Source organism: Lytechinus variegatus, chromosome 11, assembly GCF_018143015.1.
Source record: "Lytechinus variegatus isolate NC3 chromosome 11, Lvar_3.0, whole genome shotgun sequence".
Taxonomy (NCBI): domain Eukaryota; kingdom Metazoa; phylum Echinodermata; class Echinoidea; order Temnopleuroida; family Toxopneustidae; genus Lytechinus; species Lytechinus variegatus.
The window spans coordinates 15,529,141-15,549,568 of record NC_054750.1 but is presented as its reverse complement, the minus strand read 5'-3'; the positions used below and the strand labels follow the sequence as shown (position 1 = coordinate 15,549,568).

At 37.2% G+C, this 20,428-nt stretch overlaps 1 protein-coding gene across 1 annotated transcript; it reads right to left on the bottom strand.

Annotated features, from left to right (window-relative positions):
• Nucleotides 1-1,012: 1,012 nt before the first annotated feature.
• LOC121424079 (perlucin-like protein) lies at nucleotides 1,013-18,687 on the bottom strand. The gene is made up of 4 exons (XM_041619665.1): nucleotides 18,475-18,687; nucleotides 14,775-15,071; nucleotides 5,213-5,326; nucleotides 1,013-1,618 (listed from the first exon to the last, which is right to left on the bottom strand). Exons 1-4 carry the CDS (start codon nucleotides 18,551-18,553, stop codon nucleotides 1,350-1,352), a joined length of 759 nt encoding a protein of 252 aa, XP_041475599.1. The 5' UTR covers nucleotides 18,554-18,687; the 3' UTR covers nucleotides 1,013-1,349.
• Nucleotides 18,688-20,428: the final 1,741 nt, after the last annotated feature.

The following is a 20,428-nucleotide window of genomic DNA, read 5'->3' as shown; positions in this document are numbered from 1 at the left end:
GATCATTTTGCTGATCAATACATTTAATTAAAAGATCGTGGGATCTTTTCAGTATATTTGCAACTTTACATTTACATTTTTGGCTTTTAAGCTATATCTCGATTGCATCCTCCTGCATGCCTATCGCTTGATTAAAACTGCAATTTGTCAAGGACAGACATGACAAATATTGAATGTTTGACTGCCTACAAAAATTTAGATATGAGATGTGCTCATTCATGTTTCATTGTGAAGGGTTCCACTGAAGGTGTGAATTAATCATCAAAGTTGGTTGGTATGGTTACCATCATCAAATAAAATCAATAGGAAGATTTTTAGAAATAAAGTTAGGGACTAATTAAGAATGTGTGACTTTGACTTAGATATAAAGCAACTCCTTTATAGAAAAGTCTCCAGTTGTTTCACTAATGTGATATATTTGGGAATTTGATTCTAAAAATTTCGAGGTATTGGTTGAAAACTTTTTTTTGAAAATAGCCTCAAAACTGTGGAAATTAAACCCCACCCCAATACTCCTTTTAACGTATCATGCTCTTAAAATCCTTGGAGTCACTTAGCTTATGTGAAAGCAGAACATTTGAAGAATAAGATCAACAAAGTTTACAAGCATTTGAATGTCGCGATCTTTAATGCTATAGAGATCCTCCCATTGGTCATGCAAACAAGATCTGTGATGTCACACATGAACAACTCTCTCATTTGGACACTGAGGAAAATATATCTGAAAACATCTCTTTTTTTGCCCATTCTAATGGTATTACAAAAAATCATCCATGGTATAACGTTGTGAAGCTCTTATTACCTGCCCTCTAAAAAAAAACACCTGTGCCCCATTTTACAAAGAGTTGCAACTGATCTGATCAATCACAACTATGGACGGCCAGCAACATCTATTTTGCATGTTCAAAATATTTTCTAACTATGATTTAATTTCATGCATTCATTGTTTTCTTGAAAATTTACTGAGCTTGTCTGTTTACAAAGGACATTGTGCAAATTTTGTAGAAAAAAATATGACACTGATGGATTTCCATAGAGTTAACAATTGATAGGATTGATCATAACTCTTTGTAAGATGGGCCCTGATCTTCCAATGAACAGATAAATTAGAAAATTTGGTGAAATATTAACTAATGGGCAAGGTATGTGTGACATCCACTGATAAGTGACATTGACGATCTTGGTCACATTGCCAACTGGAGGATGTACATAGCATTAGTGATCTCAATATCAAAATGCTTATAATGCTCTTATCAATTTTTCATTCAACCTTCCTCAAACTTGCATTGATCTGTTTCTTGATTTATATATTCATACTACTGGTTTTCAAGGATTTAATTCTCCTTTAATTACACCAGAAGTCGATAATATCTGCAGTTATTTGTTTCTTGAAAATCTGCGGAATCGGTCACATCGTTGGCATCATTCAGTTGACATTCTCTTGTCCCCTCGAAATGATTTAAAGACAAGCAGCTTTCTCCCATAGCCAGGCAACGGCTGACACATTCCACGAGTGATGCTGAGTGGATAATCTGGATCACGTGATTCCGGAGGCATCGTGGTGGCCAGGTTCCGTATCTTTTCATGGAAATACTTTTCGAGACAAATCCGGCAGGTCCTTTTTTCATCAAGAAAGAAATACAATATAAATTATTACAAAAACAAAAAACTGAATTTATTTTGAATTTCACTTTTAAATTTCATTTTAGAACAGCTCTACCAAGCTTTACCCGAAAGGAGGGATACCACTTAAGACTTTGGTCTGATTCAAAGCCATACCTTTTCAAAACATTATCAACCATGTAGAAAAATACATGTTAAATGTAGGAAAGGTGTCATTCAAGATGATTTCACATATTGTTAATGATGCATTAGAAACATCCATACAAAAACAATGATGGTGTTAACATTATCAAACAAAATTGCGAGTTTGAATGGTTTTGAATTAGATATATTTACTTCAAAGTAATAACGATAATATAGGCTTTTTTCCCGGGGAAGCCACTTCAGCATTGGCGGCGGAAGCAAAAAATTTTAGGAGGGGACAACCCAAAATTTTTTGACAAGCAAAAAAAAAAAAGGTTCTCAACCTAAAAATTTTAGGGGGGACGTAGGAAAATAAATTGACAAGCAAAAAAAAAAAAGGTCATCAACAACAAATTTAGGGGGGGACCGTCCCCCCCTCCTCAAATTTAGGGGGACACGTCCCCCCCGCTTCCGCCGCCTATGCACTTCAGTTCTGAAAACTGTTCTCCTAACGGGCCCTGTTATCATTATTAGCCCGGCTTTAGCTGGGCTGCCTTGGCGCTCAAAGCATTCAAGTAATTTCTTCCTACCGGGTACCCATTCACCTCACATGGGTTGAGTGCAGCACAATGTGGATACATTTCTTGCTGATGGAAATTACGCAATGGCTGGGATTCGAACCCACGACCCTCTATTTCAAAGTGAGGAGACTAATCCACTGGGCCACAATGCTCCACATGGTACATGGTTGTCAAAATGTATGATTCTATTAAGTGCATTACTGATTATTAAAATCGATTTGAAAGTCTTTCCATAATTATCTTTCCTGTCAAACGTGAGAAAATAGGAGATAAAACAAACCTAGTAGAAAAAAAGAACATACATGACTGCGGTATCCATTTTATTTCGGTCAACCTTTTAATCATCTCTCGAGAGAGTTAATCCTATATTATTATTTGGGGGTAAGTTGCACGGCGCGGAAATTGAATTCCATCATACTCAATCATTAGAAAACCAAAGCAGTATCTTCTTTAAGTCATGATAAAAAACATACAAATTCCATTCATATTTTATCAGGAAGGGTGTAAGTTCACACCAATTCTTGCTAATTATTGTAATGAACTTTTTGATATGATTGCGCTTCATTTATTTTCTACGAAGTTTTTCATTGTATAGCATTACCCTGGTTGTCATTAGCTGACATGAGGAGCCATTAGCATTCAAGGAATAAATTCCAATGCGTGCCCATTTTTGCCCATGACTAATTACTACAGTATTTGATTAAAATAATGACTGAGTCAACATAATGGTGGCCTCATGTATCGATTTATTTATTTAATTAGGCTCTTTTGTGGCAATACTGAGGGAGGATTTTTCTTTCTCTTCTGACCATACCATTATAATATGAAAATATACATCTTTATGCACGTCAATAAAGCATGAGATATCACGATGACATCACCCGTAACCATGTGACCAAATTTATGTGTCTTGGAGACATCCCTTTTTTCTCCTTCAGTTTACAATTCTCGGGCCGGATTTCTGTCGGTCGAAATCACAACATTTTACCGGGGATTTGGGGAGCGCGCATTGTGGTCCATTCGACCGAGGATCGTCGTGAACAAAAATTCTGTAATTAAAATACCATCACAATCACAGACAATATTTTTTGTCGAAAGAAAATATGTCGAGGAACCAGCATAAAAAATGGCAGGGTATTTTTTTAATAAATTTGTACAACCTATCCTTCCTAGCTCCTATTTCTTATACTGACATTCACCTCTAGTTTTTTTTTCTCTGCTATCCTATTGCCTCAAAGACAATCAAAGAAAGCAAGGGAAGAATATCAACGTATGATTTCCTTTTGTTTTCAATGCAGGCAATGACACGAAGTGAGGAGGAAGGGGGATGGAAAAGAATTTATAAAGCAAACACTTGCAGATGCAAGGGGTATTTGATTGAAATTGGTTATGAACTTTAGCAATCAATCAATAACCTTCGCTGGGAGAAAAACGCGATTATCAAATTAAGACCGTTTCTGTCAAATGACATTCCTTTGCGTGTGGCATTTGATACCATGTACATCTGCAATGTCTTGGGATTTCCACCTGTTCTCTTTTGGTAATAGTTTGATTTTGTCTTCAAAAAGACTAGGAATTTGTAAACGTTTTTTTCCTCCATAAAGGAAATAAATGATGGGAACAAGCCAGTTCTATTATTTTCAAATGATTAGAACAGAAAAAAATCAGTCTTTTACAGACACGAAGTTACTGCGGGTTTATATTTTCCACCCACCCTTTCAGAGTATTCAGGGGCGCTTCAAAGGTATTTTGGGAGGAGTGGGCACGGTTACCTTTCACTTCACTTCTTACTTTCAAACAAGAAATAGGGACATGATGTTGTTAATCCAGCACAATAATCCTCTTCCTTCTCCTTTCTTCTTTATCCTCCTTTTATAACTTTTTTCTATTCAACGACCCCCAAGTCGCACTGCCCTGTTTTTCTCATTAACAAATGAAAGTTAACACCCATAAATTCATCCTTTTCATAATAAAGGGTCGTAGATACAGCCAAAAGTCAAACGAACTGCTAAACGTTAAACGTCTTTGTTTGAGAGGCCACATAAAGTTACGAATGAGGGAGGGGTTGATAAAAATATTACAATCTTAATGTTGGGCTTAATATTCTTGATTTAATTGGAAAATTTATAATATGAGGAGAAAGGCGCCTGCGAATATGTGCAGGTTTTTCACACCCACATAAAACACGATAACAACTGTGAGTGAGGTGTTTGCATAAAAGCTGTAAATTAAAGTTATTTTTCCAAAGGGCGCAACGCACTACTTTTTTTAAAAACATCATGAGCTAAAATAAAATCAAATTGATTATTATTCATTTCGCTTTCATCAGCTAAAAGTGAAATATGATTTTCTAGATTGAAACTATTGATGCTACAATCACACTTCCCCTACGGTGTCCACACGGTGAATCGAAAACAGCCGCTTTACAGCTGGTACAAAAATTATTTTTAAAAACGGCTGTTTTCGAATCACCGTATACGGCCATCGTAGGCAAAATGTGACTGGGCCATTAGCATTAGCAAAGTTTATTAAGCAAAGTATAGTGTCAACAGGTTTTTAATAAAACATAGGAAATTCAATGCCTTTGCACTGAAAGCACCAGGTGAAATATTGGGAATCTCGACTGCATTAAGACTAATTAAGCCACGAGTATATAGGGTCCCACGCGGTAAAATCATAATAACTAGATTCATTACACGTAAAGGGCCCTTTACAGAAGAGTTTACTTTTAAAAATAGTGAACGGAAGTCCAAAAATGACCGCTTCTGAATATTATCTACTAGCTATAGTATTTTGTATCTTTCTTTATCATGTTTATTGCAAGTCATTGTGCAACGATTCCCAAGTCGATCCAGGATCTATAATTTTTTTGTTGTTTTACTTACTTTCACAAATGGTCAATCTCCGTCCATCACATTCTTTATCATTCCAGATTCCATCGTGATAGATTTCTAAGCAGTTTTCGTCATTAAAGTTGTTTGGTTCACCAGGTTTCCAGTCTGGATGAAAAAAATAACATGATTTCATTTAGTTAATTCATTTTTTTAAAACCTTGTTTACATCGTAACTGGAGGCAACCTGAAGAAATATCTGTACAGTGGCGTACCTAGGATTTTCTACAGGGGGGGGGGCAATTCGTCCCCCAAAAAAATTGACAAGCAAAAAAAGAGGGTGTCTTCAACCACAAATATAGGATTTCGTACCAGAAAAAAAAATTGACAAGCAAAAAAAAAGGGTCTTCAAGCCAGTCAGGGTGGGGGGGCAGGGGTACGTCCCTTGCTTGAGTTGTGACTCGTCGGGGAGATAGACTGCCCCCCCCCCACATAGGTACGCTAGTGGTAGGCTACCATATAGATTGCTGTCCTAATGACATCCTTTTTATTCATTTTTGTCAGTGAAGCACCTTGAACACCTGATTAAGATGGAAATTTCGCTCTTAGATATGTTATTATATAAACACCATAATCATCATTTTAACAACTAATTGGATGGAAGAAAAATAAACAATGTGAATGAAATTACTTGTTTAAGGCAAGAGTATTGTAGCAGGACTCAAACCATCGACCTTGATGTTTCAGCACTTTATTTTTTATTTCAAAAAGCCGTGCCTAACTTAAATTACAATATTATCATCCGACAAATGACGTAGAAGACCATTACGGCTCATTTATCGTGTGTTCCCTTTCCCCTATTCCGTACTGTAACATTCCCATTACACTAATTGATCCTACCTACTTTGTAAAGTAAAGGTTGATTAATCTATGAATCGCATTCACATTCATGCTCAGGGTTTAATTTTCAGAGCGTTACCGCCAAAATTAATTACAGTGTAGCTTCATTTCCCCGTCCACATTTCATACATTTTTAACACTATCAGAGTTTGATCCGGGATTCAATGACAGGGGCGGGGGTAATGATTGAACCCTTAGCTCTTTGCACGCTGAATTAATTTTGGGGGGATAATAATGACGATTGTTTCCATGTTTTTTTTTCTTTAATTCAAGCTATCCGTATTGCATCATTTATACTTATTATTATTATATAGATGTTATCCAAGAACTATTGCCTTTTATTAGCTTATCTAATTTGAAGTTATATAGGGACAAAACTAATTGTTGATATTAATTGTACGAATGTCCAAAATTGCAACATCAGCGCGCAAAGGGTTAAAAAGGGAACATGGGGGTATCGTTGCGGAAAAACGAGAATAATTTCCAATGTAGACACATCTGATAGCTGTGTAAAACAAATGACAACAGATACAAAATGAAATGCACAACAAAAAGTGATCTATTTCCACTCACTTCCAAGGGATACTACTCATCTTATGATAATCCTGATTATGTCGGTCCATAAACTTTTTGGCCAAAGGTGTAGAGTGCCCCCCCTCCCTTGTCGGCCTCTGTCATAGTACTGGGAAGGGGATGCTTGGGGTTTTCTCTTGGTGGTGCGTATGTTGAGAGGCGGCAACCCCTGGAAACCAGGTTGGTTTACTAAAATTTCGAGATTTGAACAAATCTGTCATTTGGGAGCTATAATTTTTTTTTTTTTTTTGGGGGGGGTTCTTTTCCTTTTTTCTGACCAATATCGACGTTCAGTTGCGAGTGAAACCTGTTTTTTTTTATCTTGTCAATCATTTAGAAAAAACAACTCCTTCATTTCTTAGTAGAAACCTTCCTCTCTCTCTCTCTCTCGGCTTATTGGCAAACCAAACCAGCACCCCCTAATCGTTCCCAGGGCCCTCGCCCGTGTGCACCCCCTCCCCCATCCGGTTCACGATGGAATAGTCTGTATATTGAGTAAACAGAACTTGCAACTCGGTTATGCCACATTTTCATTTATTTCCATTTTATTCATCCAGGCATTTGGGTTGGGAGCTGTTTGATCTAAATCCATCAATGTTCTCCCTCTCTATAGGATGCGTGGAGATTGGATTTCCTCGGGGAATTAATTTTTCATAATGTAAATGTCTCTTTCCAGAGCAATCTGCAAACAAACCTCCGACTCCGCTTCCCTAATTGTATCATTAGGGAGCTTGGGTCATGGACCGACATTCTCTCATGATGATACGTCTGAAAAATTACTAAATCCACTTGAACACATGAATTAAACTATTGTCATAATCTCCCATTGTAAAAAAAAAGATAAATGAAAAAAAACGCTCCCAATTATGGATATAACTTGCAATAACACCCAATATCATATGATTAGCGCTATAAGGACAAAATCCCTCTGCTCCATTTCGATGCGTTCAATAACGTCATGATTATGATACGAAATTGATTCAACGTTTTTGTACCAGACAGAAAGGATTTGTTCTTTTATTCACCTATCAACGATGGTTTCAGCTCTCCAATCAAGGTCATTCGACAGTTTTGATGGTGACTAAATTGGATCATATGAGAGGATATAAAATGATGTAGTAAAACATTCAAGAGTATATGCACACTACGGCCGATCGAGTAATTAGAGATTAAAAATGAATCATGTTGTTTTAAGTAATGTTGCAAAGTTATAAGCAAAACGGAAAACAAATCATTGATATCAGACAAAAATAGAAATATTGACTTTTTTCTTATGCCTAATTTTGCGCATTACTGGTTGTATGCAAATTAGCGAGTCAATGTTTTAATATACTTGCGTCTTCTTTATTAGTATTTTATTCTAAAACCTAAAGAGTAGGTTCTATTATCTCATATTAGAATAAAGTAATGGAATAATGAATTGAAACTAATTTACTTATTTATTTACTTATTTCTGTTTTCTTTAGAAAGGGTTCTCTTCAGTGCACAAAAAAGGTGCCGTTCGAGAGAGCCCTTTGTAAAAATACATATAACTATAATCATACCGTGATGAACAGTGAAAGTAATAAAATAGAATTAAAAAGAAAAAAATGCATGCAATGTAAAAGATATGAAATTGGAAATCAAGTACCCATATCAAATTAAAATGATACGTAGAATGATCAAAATGTAACACTGCAATAGCAAACTACGTGATCAAAAACACAACATGATAGTCTAAGGTACAATAATATACCAAAAAGAGTAGAGGTCTCAACTTCTTCACAACAATTGGACTTTCCAATGTTGTCCCCAGTGGATAAGAGCAACAATTCTGGAAGTTCATCAAATCCAGAAAGCAAGATCCCTTCGAAGTGGTCAGAAGCTTATATCAGACAGTGCTAAATGACTAGTTCCAGTCTTAACAGTTGAGGATAACTTGCACATCCCAGATCTTGGCCATCATGCGTTCCCTTTAAATGGAAGGAATCGGCATCTCTGTGGATGGCATTGTCAAGTTATTGAAAGATATAAATGTTAGCAACAAGTCCAGGTGGCTTACCAGAAGGATCACGAAGTACTTTGCTGAGGGGATTGCACCGATCCTGACCGATATTTTTCAGCAATTCATTGACACAGAAATGGTACCCTCCGATTGGCGTCTTGCAAACATATCACCAGTTTTCAAAAAAGAAGACAAGGCCTCCAACTATCACCCTGTATCAATAACACCCTTCTGCAGTAAAATGTGATCTTTAGCAACACCATGGACCACTATGACGAAAACAATATTCTCAACGATGTTAAAGATAGCTTTCGTCCTGACCTTTCTTGTAATACCCATGCAGCTGATTATTACATTGACCGTGTTCGCCTCCCTCGTAAACTTCATCACTACCAATGACTACGGGATCCGTGACAATCTGCTGAGATGGATCAGGGTTTTTCTTACTGGAAGGTTGCAGCGTGTTGTGGATGGAGAGTCTTCGGAATGGGTACCAGTCACCTCTGGGGTATCGCACGCAGGGCACAGTCCTCGGGTCACTACTGTTTATCTCCATCAGTGATAAAGTACATGTAGTAGATGGGATCTCTTCTAAAATTCGGCTCTTTGCTGACGACTGCCTACTTTACCGTCAAAACTCTGATGAAACCGACTGCCTTACTCTACAACAATATCTCAACCAGCTGCATTTGTGGACTAATACGTGGCAGATGAACACAGAAAATGCTACCATATCTCATTTTCTCTTCGTCGGAAAGCCAGATCACCACAATGTGCACGCTTGGAAATACTCCTCTTGCATCAGCTTCAGATCTCCGGTATCTTGGCTTGACCTTCCATCAAAATATGTCCTGGAATAATCATATAAACAACATCACATCACGAGCGAATCGACTCCTAGGACTTGTCACCAGGAATCTCCGTAGAAGTAGAATCACGTACCCGAAAGATCCGTCAACAAGCCTACTTCAGTCTTTTCAGACCACACCTGGAATACTGTAGCTCGACCTGGAACCCTCACACAAACAAGCACATCTCACAAATGGAAGCAGTACAAAGGCGAGCAGCAAGATTTACCCTCCAGAGATACCATCGTATGGACAGCGTCTCAAATGCTGCAAGCCTCTACCTCATGTACAACATTCATCACAGGATGGTAACGATCAATGCAGAGTACTACACAGCACCTATATGATTGCCAGCAGCAACACTCAGCAATATCATCCAAAGAAGTTGTTGGCTATTCATGCCGCACCCAATTATACTGGAACTCCCAGGACTGCGTGGAATGCACTTCCCAACTTCCCAACTATCTATGATGCCCCTTCATTGGAGGCCTTCGGGGGGGGGGTGGGCTTCCAACAACCATCTAACAACAACCATCTAAACCAAGGAACTATATTTTTACTTGCTCAAACAGCACAATGTTTTAAAAGCAACAAGAAGTATGCACTGCAGATGAGCACCCAAGATATTTCCTTAACACTACATCCTCACTTATGGATCCTGCTGAGTATCGTCGTAGAAGTAGAAGTGCACATTAATATAAAATTAAATAGCCGACAATGATCATGATAATAGTATGTAGATAAAGAAGTATAAAGTAAACTGAGGTACAAACAATCAAACGATACTACAAAATAATACAGATAAAATATAATAATTAAACAAGAGAAATTCTCTAATTGGACGGACCCCCCCCCTTACTGCATTTAGAAATGTTGGTTGTGTCCAGTTGAAGTTGTTTATTAACACTTGCTGCGCTGATGTTGCAATTTTCACATTCATATAATTAAATTCAACAATCGTGATAATTATTTTTCTCCCTTAATACCGGGAAATGTGAGAAATACCTATAGTTCTCGGGTAGCATCTATTCAATAATTATCAATGGTCTTAATTATTATGTGGCTAATATTGTATTTTGCTTTTCAAGGGATGACATGTACAGTAAGGCAACCATGGACATGAATTGGAAGACTGTTCAAAATGAATGTACCTTGACAGTTTTATTGATTCTGTAAGTGGAGTTGGGATTTTAAAAAAGCAAGGGCGTAGACTAGTTTGACCATGGTTTGACCATGGGGAGGTGCATTTCCATGGGCCAGGTAGAACTACAGTGGTATAGGTGGCACATCTTTGGGAGGTGGAACTACAGTTTGGAAAATCAGCTGTTGAAAGCAGAAGAAAGGGTACAAATTTCGTTTTGCTTGCCAGTGTTGGATCTCCTCTGCCTCGATCAGCGGGAGGTTGTAACCCCCCCCCCCCGGCCGACGCCCTTGAAAAGAGTTGAGGGTATTTGCAGTATTTCTAGTCGTACAATATATTGGACTACTCGATATTAGTGGGGGGTTTTATATTCATAATGACATTTATACCTAATTGGTTCGCTCATTCAGCCTGTATGTGATGCCATATTTTCACAAACTACAGTCATGTTATAAGTTTATGGTAATTAAGAACATTAAATATGTAATAGATTATTGATTCCACCCTAATTTCATGGTACTTTTTACCGATTTAATAATTCTGCTCCTTCACTCTAAAAACTAGAAGATCGGTGAATATAATACTACCCCTTCGAAAAAGTATAAGGACAAAATATTACATGGCGATTGAATCTCCAGATAATTTTTAAATGAGGGAATAGATGTGAATGATATTGTCTGAATAACACTGTACATGTAAATAACTGTAGACACACGGGAGCAGAAATTAAAAAGTAAAAACAATAACATGGGCGAGGTGTTTTATCCTCCTCAAATTCTCCCGAGAAACCTGTCATCGATTTTACCGGCCTCGTGTTTTACAAATTCTCTAGCTTTAGGCTGTGCATTGTGGTAGACCGACAAGCCGTAAAGTGTCTACAAAAGATGCGATGGGTGAGAGATTCACCGGACAATATTACTAATAATTATTAAATAATATTCCCTCACCAATCACACTGACGTCACAATAGGGCGATATTGATCTATTTTGGCTATGACTGAGAACTAGATCTGACTAAGCCACTTATTTACTGAATAATCCTCTTTTTTAGGACCAACAACTTACTAATTTTATATTTGTAGTGATTTGTATTTTTCCAGGAGTCAGTATGATCGTAATGAATTTACAAAATGGGGATATCACTTGAATTGCCGACAGGCAAAATGAAAAATTACCACCACGGTAGTTCCCAAAACAGTACGCAATTTTTTGGTGAAATTAATTCTTAATATGCATTAAACGAACGTTCACTCCGCAGAAGTTCAGATCACTGCATCTTATGGCTGCTATTATGGGGGGGGGGCTTCAAAAGAAGAATAAAAACCCTTTTTATGGGTTATGCAATGAGCCAGGTACGATGCTATGTCAATGCATACACTATCTTTTGTTAGGTAGACTTGAAAAAAAATCGAGAAAAAAAATATCGAATCGGTCATGACGATTTAAGACGTTCGCCATCTTCGTTGTATGAGATTGGAGTAACCTTGCAGTAGGAGTGGGTCGACCAAAGCTGTGATTCTCCAAACCACGGGTGGCTGAGCTACGGGCCCCTAATGTTCAGTTTGGGTATTTTCCTGGACTATTCCAAGGCCTTCGATACCATTAATCATGAAATCCTACTTCAAAATGTATCACTATGGTGTGCGATGGAAGGCCTTGGAGTGGTTCATGAGCTATTTATTCAACAGACAATATGTTTTTGTTAAAGGTCACGACTATGAATTGCAATATCGATTGAAATTTTGTGGCATAGGAGTTGTACTTGATTGGTTTTCATCTTATCTACATGAAAGATCACCGGTTGTCAAGATTTGTGAAAATATGTCATCTCCTGTTAAACTTTCTTTCGACGTGCCCCAAGGTTCAGTCCTCGGGCCGTTGTTTTTTGCCATATAAGATGCCAATTCAATAAAATTATACTCCCAACATGGCCAAAATTAATTGACCTTAAGTGACCTTTGAACTTAATCAGGTGACCTGAAACTCAGGCAGGATCCTATAAGTGATACACTATAACCCTTATATCTAAGTTTTATGAACTAGGTCCATATATTTTGGAAGTTATGTCATTTCAAAAACTGAACCTTGGTTAAGATTTCGATATTGATTCCCCCAACATGGTCTAAGTTCATTGACCCTAAATGACCTTTGCCCTTAGTCATGTGATCTTAAATTCAGACAGGATATTTAGTAATACTTGATTATCCTAATGTTCAAGTTTCATGAACCAAGTTTATATGCTTTTTAAGTTACGGTGAATCTTGGTTAAGATTTCAATGTTGACGATGCCGTCGCCGTCGGAAAAGCGGCGCCTATTATATAGTCTCGCTCCGTTATGCATAGGCGAGTAAATCATATTGAAAATATATGCATAATAATTTCACGAAATATAGGTATCTTGGTTAAGATTTCAATGTTGACGACGCCGTCGCCGTCGGAAAAGCGGCGTCTATAATATAGTCTCGCTCCGCTATGCATAGGCGAGTAAATCATATTGAAAATATATGCAAAATAATTTCACGAAATATAGGTATTATTAATATGCTAAAATTTTGCATTCCCTCCACATCATTAATCATGCTTTACTCGTACTTAATTTCGCCTTACTTGAATTATGGGATTCTTATTTGGGGTAATACCCATCAATATATATTAGATAAATCGTTTCTTTTACAAAAGAAAGCACTTCGTATCATTTATAGTTCTGCTTTCCGTTATCATACGGACCCACTTTTTCTTGAAAGTAAACTGTTGAAAGTCAAAGATGTGTTTATTCAAGTTAGGGCAATTCATGTATAGATACAATAACAACTCACTTTCCTATATTTTTGATGCCATATTCTCTAAAAATCAATTTTATCATAACTATCCCCACGAGACACACTGACGAATTTCATATACCACTTTATAGAATTTTACTGGCCAGAAATACCCACTCTAAAAAATGGAATGTTAAATCAACATTTTGAAAGGTTGGAGGAGTGACAACATTTTCTAAATGTTGCATTTACAACTTTAAATGGTTCTACCCAACACTTAAAATGTTGGATTTAGCTTTATACAAAGTTGGATGTAACATTTGGAAAAGGTTGTCACTCCTCCAACCTTTTAAATGTTGATTTAACATTCCATTTTTTAGAGTGTTCATACACAACGGTCCTAAATTCTAGAACTTCCTAATAGTGTTAAAGACAGTGTCTCTTTAAATACATTTAAACATAAACTCAAACTTTTCCTGCTTCATTCCAATAATTATTTGCAACGGAATAACATTCACTATTATCTTGATTATCATCAGTGCATTTTTTTCATCTTTGTTTTATCTTATTATTTTATCTTGTCCAGTTATATCAACATTCGTCGTCAGATCAAGCCGGTATGAGGTCAGCCCTTCCCCGGCCCTTCCCTTTTCTGACTTTTCTTACATTTTTTAAAATTTGATTATCGTGTTCTTCTTATTCTGTCTTGTCCTGTCTCATGTTTTTCTTGTCTTCTTTGTCTTGTCATTCCTTCCCTCTTTTTATTCTTCTTTTTCTTATGTCTAATGCGCAATACACCTTCATTTAGCAGAGACCTCTGACTAGCCCTGGATCTGGGGTCCGTTGCAGAAAGAGTTGCGTTTAAACGCAAGTCAAAATATCAATCGCAAGTCCCAAATGCGCGCTGTTGATTGGTTGAAAATCAAGTTGCGCATGATTTTTAGAGTTGCGATTGATTGCAACTCTTTCTGCAACGGGCCCCTGGTCAGTAATTCAAAATATGTTTACATCAATCTGATTTCCACCTTTCCGTTCCTTCTCTTTGTTCTTTTCTGTATACGCATACATGTTTAAGTCGACAATTTGCTATTTTTCTCATTTCCAGCAAGGGAGGGGGTCCACTACATGCATTGCCTTTAGTGGACCCCCCCCCCTTTTTTCCATTTGTGCTCAGTTTTATACAGTTTTTATTTACAAGGTCAGAATGTTCATCTGTAAAATTGTACCGGATTTATATTACTTTCATTATGTTTGAATTGAAATGAAATAAAAGGATATATGACATGTTTTCCTCTGACCCTTCCCCTTTAGTATCGCCTTTTGTCTTAGCTATCATTTATCACATGATTACTATCTAACGTATCATACAGCAGGATTGTTAGTTTGCAAGATATAGAATATGATGACTTACTTGTGTATGTAGTTAATAGTTCGTGATCATCGGGGCCACAAACCCATTCGTGCAGGGACCTTCCAAGGTTGGTACAATCTAACCACGCCTTCTTTGTAGATGTAAATGTGACGTCATCAATCAGCTCCTCGACGATGAACTCGCTCTCGTCCTCCGAATCGACTTCGATGACCCGCGCGCCTGAGTTTTGGCAGACCTCACGGGCTTCCTCCCACATGTAGAGGCTCTGTACCACAAAGTAACACTTCGTGTCCAATGAAGATGAAAACAGTCTCCAGCCGGCGGGGCAAGCTCCAGCTTCAAAACAATAGTGATCATATAAATACTAGCTATTTCCATCAATAAGTCAGAATTCGCCAGAATTGAGACTTTACGCACAATTTTTAGGAACAGTTGGGAGGGAAATTTGAATACAAAAGAATCCGACTTATCAGAGCACTGTAAATTATGGTGGCCATAACATGGGAATTAAAAGAAAAAAATAATATGGAAGCAATATCAGTAATCGCGGAAGAGGTTTACGGTAGTCCTAGGGGACTGTGAGAAGAAAAGTGGATAGAATTGGAGGTAAATTGGAAAGGCGAGAAAGTCGAGGTTAGAAATTGGAGTATTCTATTCGAAATAATCGAGTGTAGTCCTTAAAAGGACTGTAAACCAGAAGGAGTGGAATATAGCAGTAGTTAAGCTCGAGTAGAAGGCTTGGGTTCGGTGAGAGAAGGCTAAGCTCTGGCTTGAGTCGGCGAATATAGAGCAGCAGAGTAGACTCGAGCCTACCGCACAGAAACGTTGTTAGCCTAACAGAACAGTAAGCTCAGTCACATCTTTTGGTTTGTTAAGTCAAAGCATGTATTCAGTGTATAAGTAATGCATTGTTGTAACAGAAGGCATTGCTGTTACAATACCGGTTGTAACAGGGCCTCTGTTTGTGCACTGTTAGCGCTAACAACATTTCTGTGCGGTGACTTGTCCGTTCACTTCCTTTCCAATTCACCTCCAATGTAGTAACTTCATGGACAATTTTTCGTCAGATGACCTTCCAATTCTTTCATTATGATAGGCAAATTTCAAAGCAAGATATTACATAAGCATGCCTTACATACCAGGATGAAGAATTGAATAGACCAGGTGACTAAAATGACACACCATCTAAAACTTCATGAAGGTATTTGTTGAATTTCTACTTTGAATGCATATTAGACCATGTTGTACAATGTACTTGGCAAACTGTGAAATACCAATCGTTCGTGGACCCATTGTTAATTGTGGATGTAAATGAAAAACACAATTCAAAAGAACCAAGACATCAAAGTTGGTAGTTACCTCATTAAATTTAAACCACCATTTCACTTTAGTATTAATGACCTTCCTCTGATCATGCGCAGACTAGCTACGAACTGGCTTAATCTATCCACTTTTTTAATCTAAGTCCCCCATGACTTTACACATTTATACATGGTAAACCCATTCCGCGATTGCTCAAACCACCATACAAACCTTCAAACATCAGGCATCCAGCATGATACAGGTGCGTTGCTACGTCGGCGCTATTCTGCTCGGCACACCAAAGCCCCAGTTAGAAATTATCATAATAACTATCACCTAAACCAAATTAATCTTTGGCAAGAATGCCTTTTGTTGTTGACCGTTGGCTCCAATTACCTTTCCGTGCAGCTGACCGCGTTTGGAAGATTTTTTTTCTGTTCTAGCATGTCATCACGTGCTCTCGAATGTATGAATATATTTATATACGCCAAACAACGTATATTTAATCACTGACATAGCAACGCGCCCGGTTCTTGCGTTATCCATTTGAAGTGCTTGTGCGCCCCCTCCCTCACAGCTATACCCACTAAAATAATGTGTAGTCAGATTCAAAATGAATTGAATGCTCTCTCGGATCCACGTATACAAAGTACTGAATGGCCAGACATGCAGTTAGGGCTAAAACATTATGGCTCATTCATGTCATTGTGCCTATTAATTATTGTGACTATATAGGGTAGATACATTGTGTGATTAATACCCCAAACATGCTGAAACCACTATGAAAGAAACTAATTCTGCAGATGGACATAACAAAGAAGGTCAATGTACAATTAATCAGATTAAAATGCATAACCCAACCATGCCAACGGGCAAGCTTATTTCTCCGATACGTTTTAACCAAAATTTAGTCTGCTTGGCATGTAAAGAATACAAAAATCATGATTGGTAGTAGAATATCATAAACAAATTGAAATAATAGATTTTAAAAGAAAACAGAACAGAGTTCACAAATTTCTTAATGGTATTCTACTATATTCATTGTGTTCGTGTGTGTATATATATATATATATATATATATATTAAGGAAAGATATGTCATTAACACATATATGGCTCAACAGAGTATGTGATCCCAACAATTGGATACCATCTATATGTGGTATGTAATAAAGCTTTAATGATCAGAAGGTATTTTTTGATGAAAATTTTGCATTCCGTCAAAGTATGGCATGACTGCAATGAATGAATCCAGATGTCAATGATGTCATAATCCTTCTGGAGTTGCATTAAAATCAGTTTCAAAACACTTTTCAGTAATTTGAATTATAACTGTTTAAAATACATTTAAGTATCAATTCTCAAGTTAAATTCATTGTAAAGGTATTTGCAAATATGTTTATTAACTCATGTAGGATTATGACATATGGCATCTGGGGTTCCTTCATTCAGTGCAGTCGTGGCGCAATTCAAAATCTACATCGCTGCAATGCAAAGAATACCTCCTGATCATCCAAGCATTGGCACATACCACATAAATATGGTATCAAATTATTTTGGAGAACATACTTTTTCAGGCCATATATAATGATTGTGTTCATGAATATTTTCCCTTAAATTGGGAACTTTTAAGGTAAGTTTTTTACTCACGCGATATATATACACTGTTAAAAATACCCTGATTTTACAGAAAAAAGAAAGAATATTTTGCAAAGATCAATCACAGAATCATTCTGTTAATTCATAAAACAGGAATTTTTACGCAATTTAACAGATCAGGTCTGTTTAAAAAGGGGAAGAGTGTTTTATTAAAGGAAATTTGTAAGGTTCCATACACCAAATACCAATTTCCTGTAAGATTACGCAATTTGGTAAGATTACAGGTGTTCTCGAGACTCTGCTGCAGGAACTTCTTTTATTTTAAGGACAAATTTTCTAACAGTGTATGCTACCCTTTGGAAAAATTGGTGATGCCGAAAAAATGTCTCTGCCGGGAATCGAACCCGGGCCCCCAGCTTTAACCACTAGACCACAGAGACGGGTTAGTGGCTAGGCGACCCTGATCCATTTGACCGTCAGATAGACAGATTTTCGACACCATACCAATTATTATTTCCTTGGTCGGGTGAAGTTGGGTTTTGAACAATGACAAGCCGCCATGCCTCAGCTGGATCAAAGCTTTTGCTTTGATACAAAGCTAGTGCTTTGACACAGTACACGTATGGGAGAAAGTGTACAAATGTGTGTGAAGCTATACATGTACAACAGCTTTGGCAACTCTTTTATTTTGAATATTGTGTAAAGAAATGGATGAAGAGAACAATGGTAGAGAACAATATATTTATATATGTATATGTATATATTTATATTTCCACCCACCGATATTTCATGTTCTGTAAATGTTTGTACAAAAGTTTGTGCAAAATGTAATCACTTACCAGATTCCGTCGACAAGGTACGACTGAGAAAAACAATGCCAACGATAATTAATCCTTCCAAAATGCGAATGAAAAACATGATGGAAATAGTAGCGCTATGGCAGAGATAGTTCTTTAGTGTTTGACCATGCTTTTTGGACAATATATGCTTTCCGGTGATATTTGGAGGTTTTATTGACAATGATTTAACTCCCGGCTCGACGTCGTCTGCAAACAGAAGCGCGCGCTTTTTACTTCCCGCATCAACGCAGGTATGTAGACACGCGCGGGATGTTGTATCCAATCCATCTGCCATGGAGGGTAAAAGCTAATTTAGGATCCAGTTATTTGCACATGTTGGAAAAGCTGCATCCAAGCAGAACATCGTGTACAAAAAATATGGCCTTGGCGGCTAACAAATTAAACGAACGAATATGGAATTGTGAAATATTCAAGAAAAAAAATGGGACAGCAAATTCGGTTTTATTAGATATTTGCACATGTTATTGAAGAAGATAAAGGGGAAAGCATTTTTTTTTGGTTATTTGCACATGTTTAAGAAACTGTATCCAGGCAGGACATCGTGAACAACTCTGAACATGACGGCTAACAGATTAAACGAATGATTAGAATCATGAATTTTTCAAATGGACCAAGTCCCATTGGCTGAGTGATGATTTTCACAGACGATAAAACTCCATGTTACTTCTTCGTCAAATCATTTTTTGTTGTTGTATTAATTCCCCGAATTCTCTTCATCACCTGCTGCTCGTATTCATGACTGATAAACTTCAACATTGTTCAACATTAATGAAAGTGTAATAGGGCATTATATTATTATAGAAGGGACCAACTGTTGACAAGACATAGACTTTTTTGAAATATAAAAGCGTTAGCTGTATTTTTTATGACACACCCACTCATAGACTTGTAATTTGACAATCGGGGACTCTATTGTTAGTAATTCCCAAAATGGGTACGTGTGTTTGCGGTCTCACACACGCTTTGACAAATTTTAATTTAATCAACTAACCGGGCTCATTTTCGGACATACGTGAGCAAATTTCGCCAACCCACACCTTCCCACACACACAACTTAATTTTAGATGGCCGAACTGTTTTTTTTTTACATATAACGAGCTTACAATCATTACAAAACGGATTAAAATGAGATGAGGAATTATTAACATGGTTATCTGGACATGTTACCTATCAACTGGGGACGTTCTACAACTAGGGACGTCCCCGATTGATAGGTAAAATGCAAGAAAAATGTCCTCAGAATTAGGACACTACAAACTCACTTCCGCATCTTCCTATGACCTTAAACCAGAGGAAGCATATTGTCCAGTATGGTTAAAAATTATGCAGCAATTACTTTAGAATGGGCAAGATTTTCATCACACTGGATAAAGAAAAATGCCCAAAAGAAATATCCACAGTTGGTTGGATACATAATTACCCCTATGGAGCATTTTTAACCTGATATTTTTTAGAGTGTGTCTTCTGAAGGTTAACGGAATTATAACTAAACATCACCGGCAGGACTTTCGTCTCTTTTGTCTACTGCTATTTCCGTAACCCACTATAATTATCCACTCGCAATACATACATTACATATCCTGGCTCCAAAACTCACTCACACACCCACAATGTGTAGGAGGGTGAGGGTGTATGTGTGTATAGAAGAGGGGCAAATATACACCTACTATCCCACTAGTACTCTTTCCATTTCTATGCTGTCCAAATGTATAAAAATAATATTTCCCTCTTCCACCAAACTCTTACTCTCTTTCTCTGATGAGTCGCGTTAATTTTCGGGGATTAAGGTTATAACCAGTAGCGTATATAATTAGGCAGAAATTTGTAAAGGTACAGATGTAGCGTTTTCTTTAATTCTGCGAGCGAGCAAAGATTTTGATCTTTTAAATAGAAAAAAAACCCACCAATTTAGACTTTGGCAACATATTCAGAA

Excerpts from the sequence above, each read along its gene's own strand:
- LOC121424079 (XM_041619665.1), bottom strand. The coding sequence starts at position 18,553 with ATGTTTTTCATTCGCATTTTGGAAGGATTAATTATCGTTGGCATTGTT. Across the intron at positions 5,327-14,774 it reads ACTATTAACTACATACACAA|ACTGGAAACCTGGTGAACCA; the intron begins GTAAGTCATCAT and ends TTTTTCATCCAG. Across the intron at positions 1,619-5,212 it reads GAGATTGACCATTTGTGAAA|GACCTGCCGGATTTGTCTCG; the intron begins GTAAGTAAAACA and ends TGATGAAAAAAG.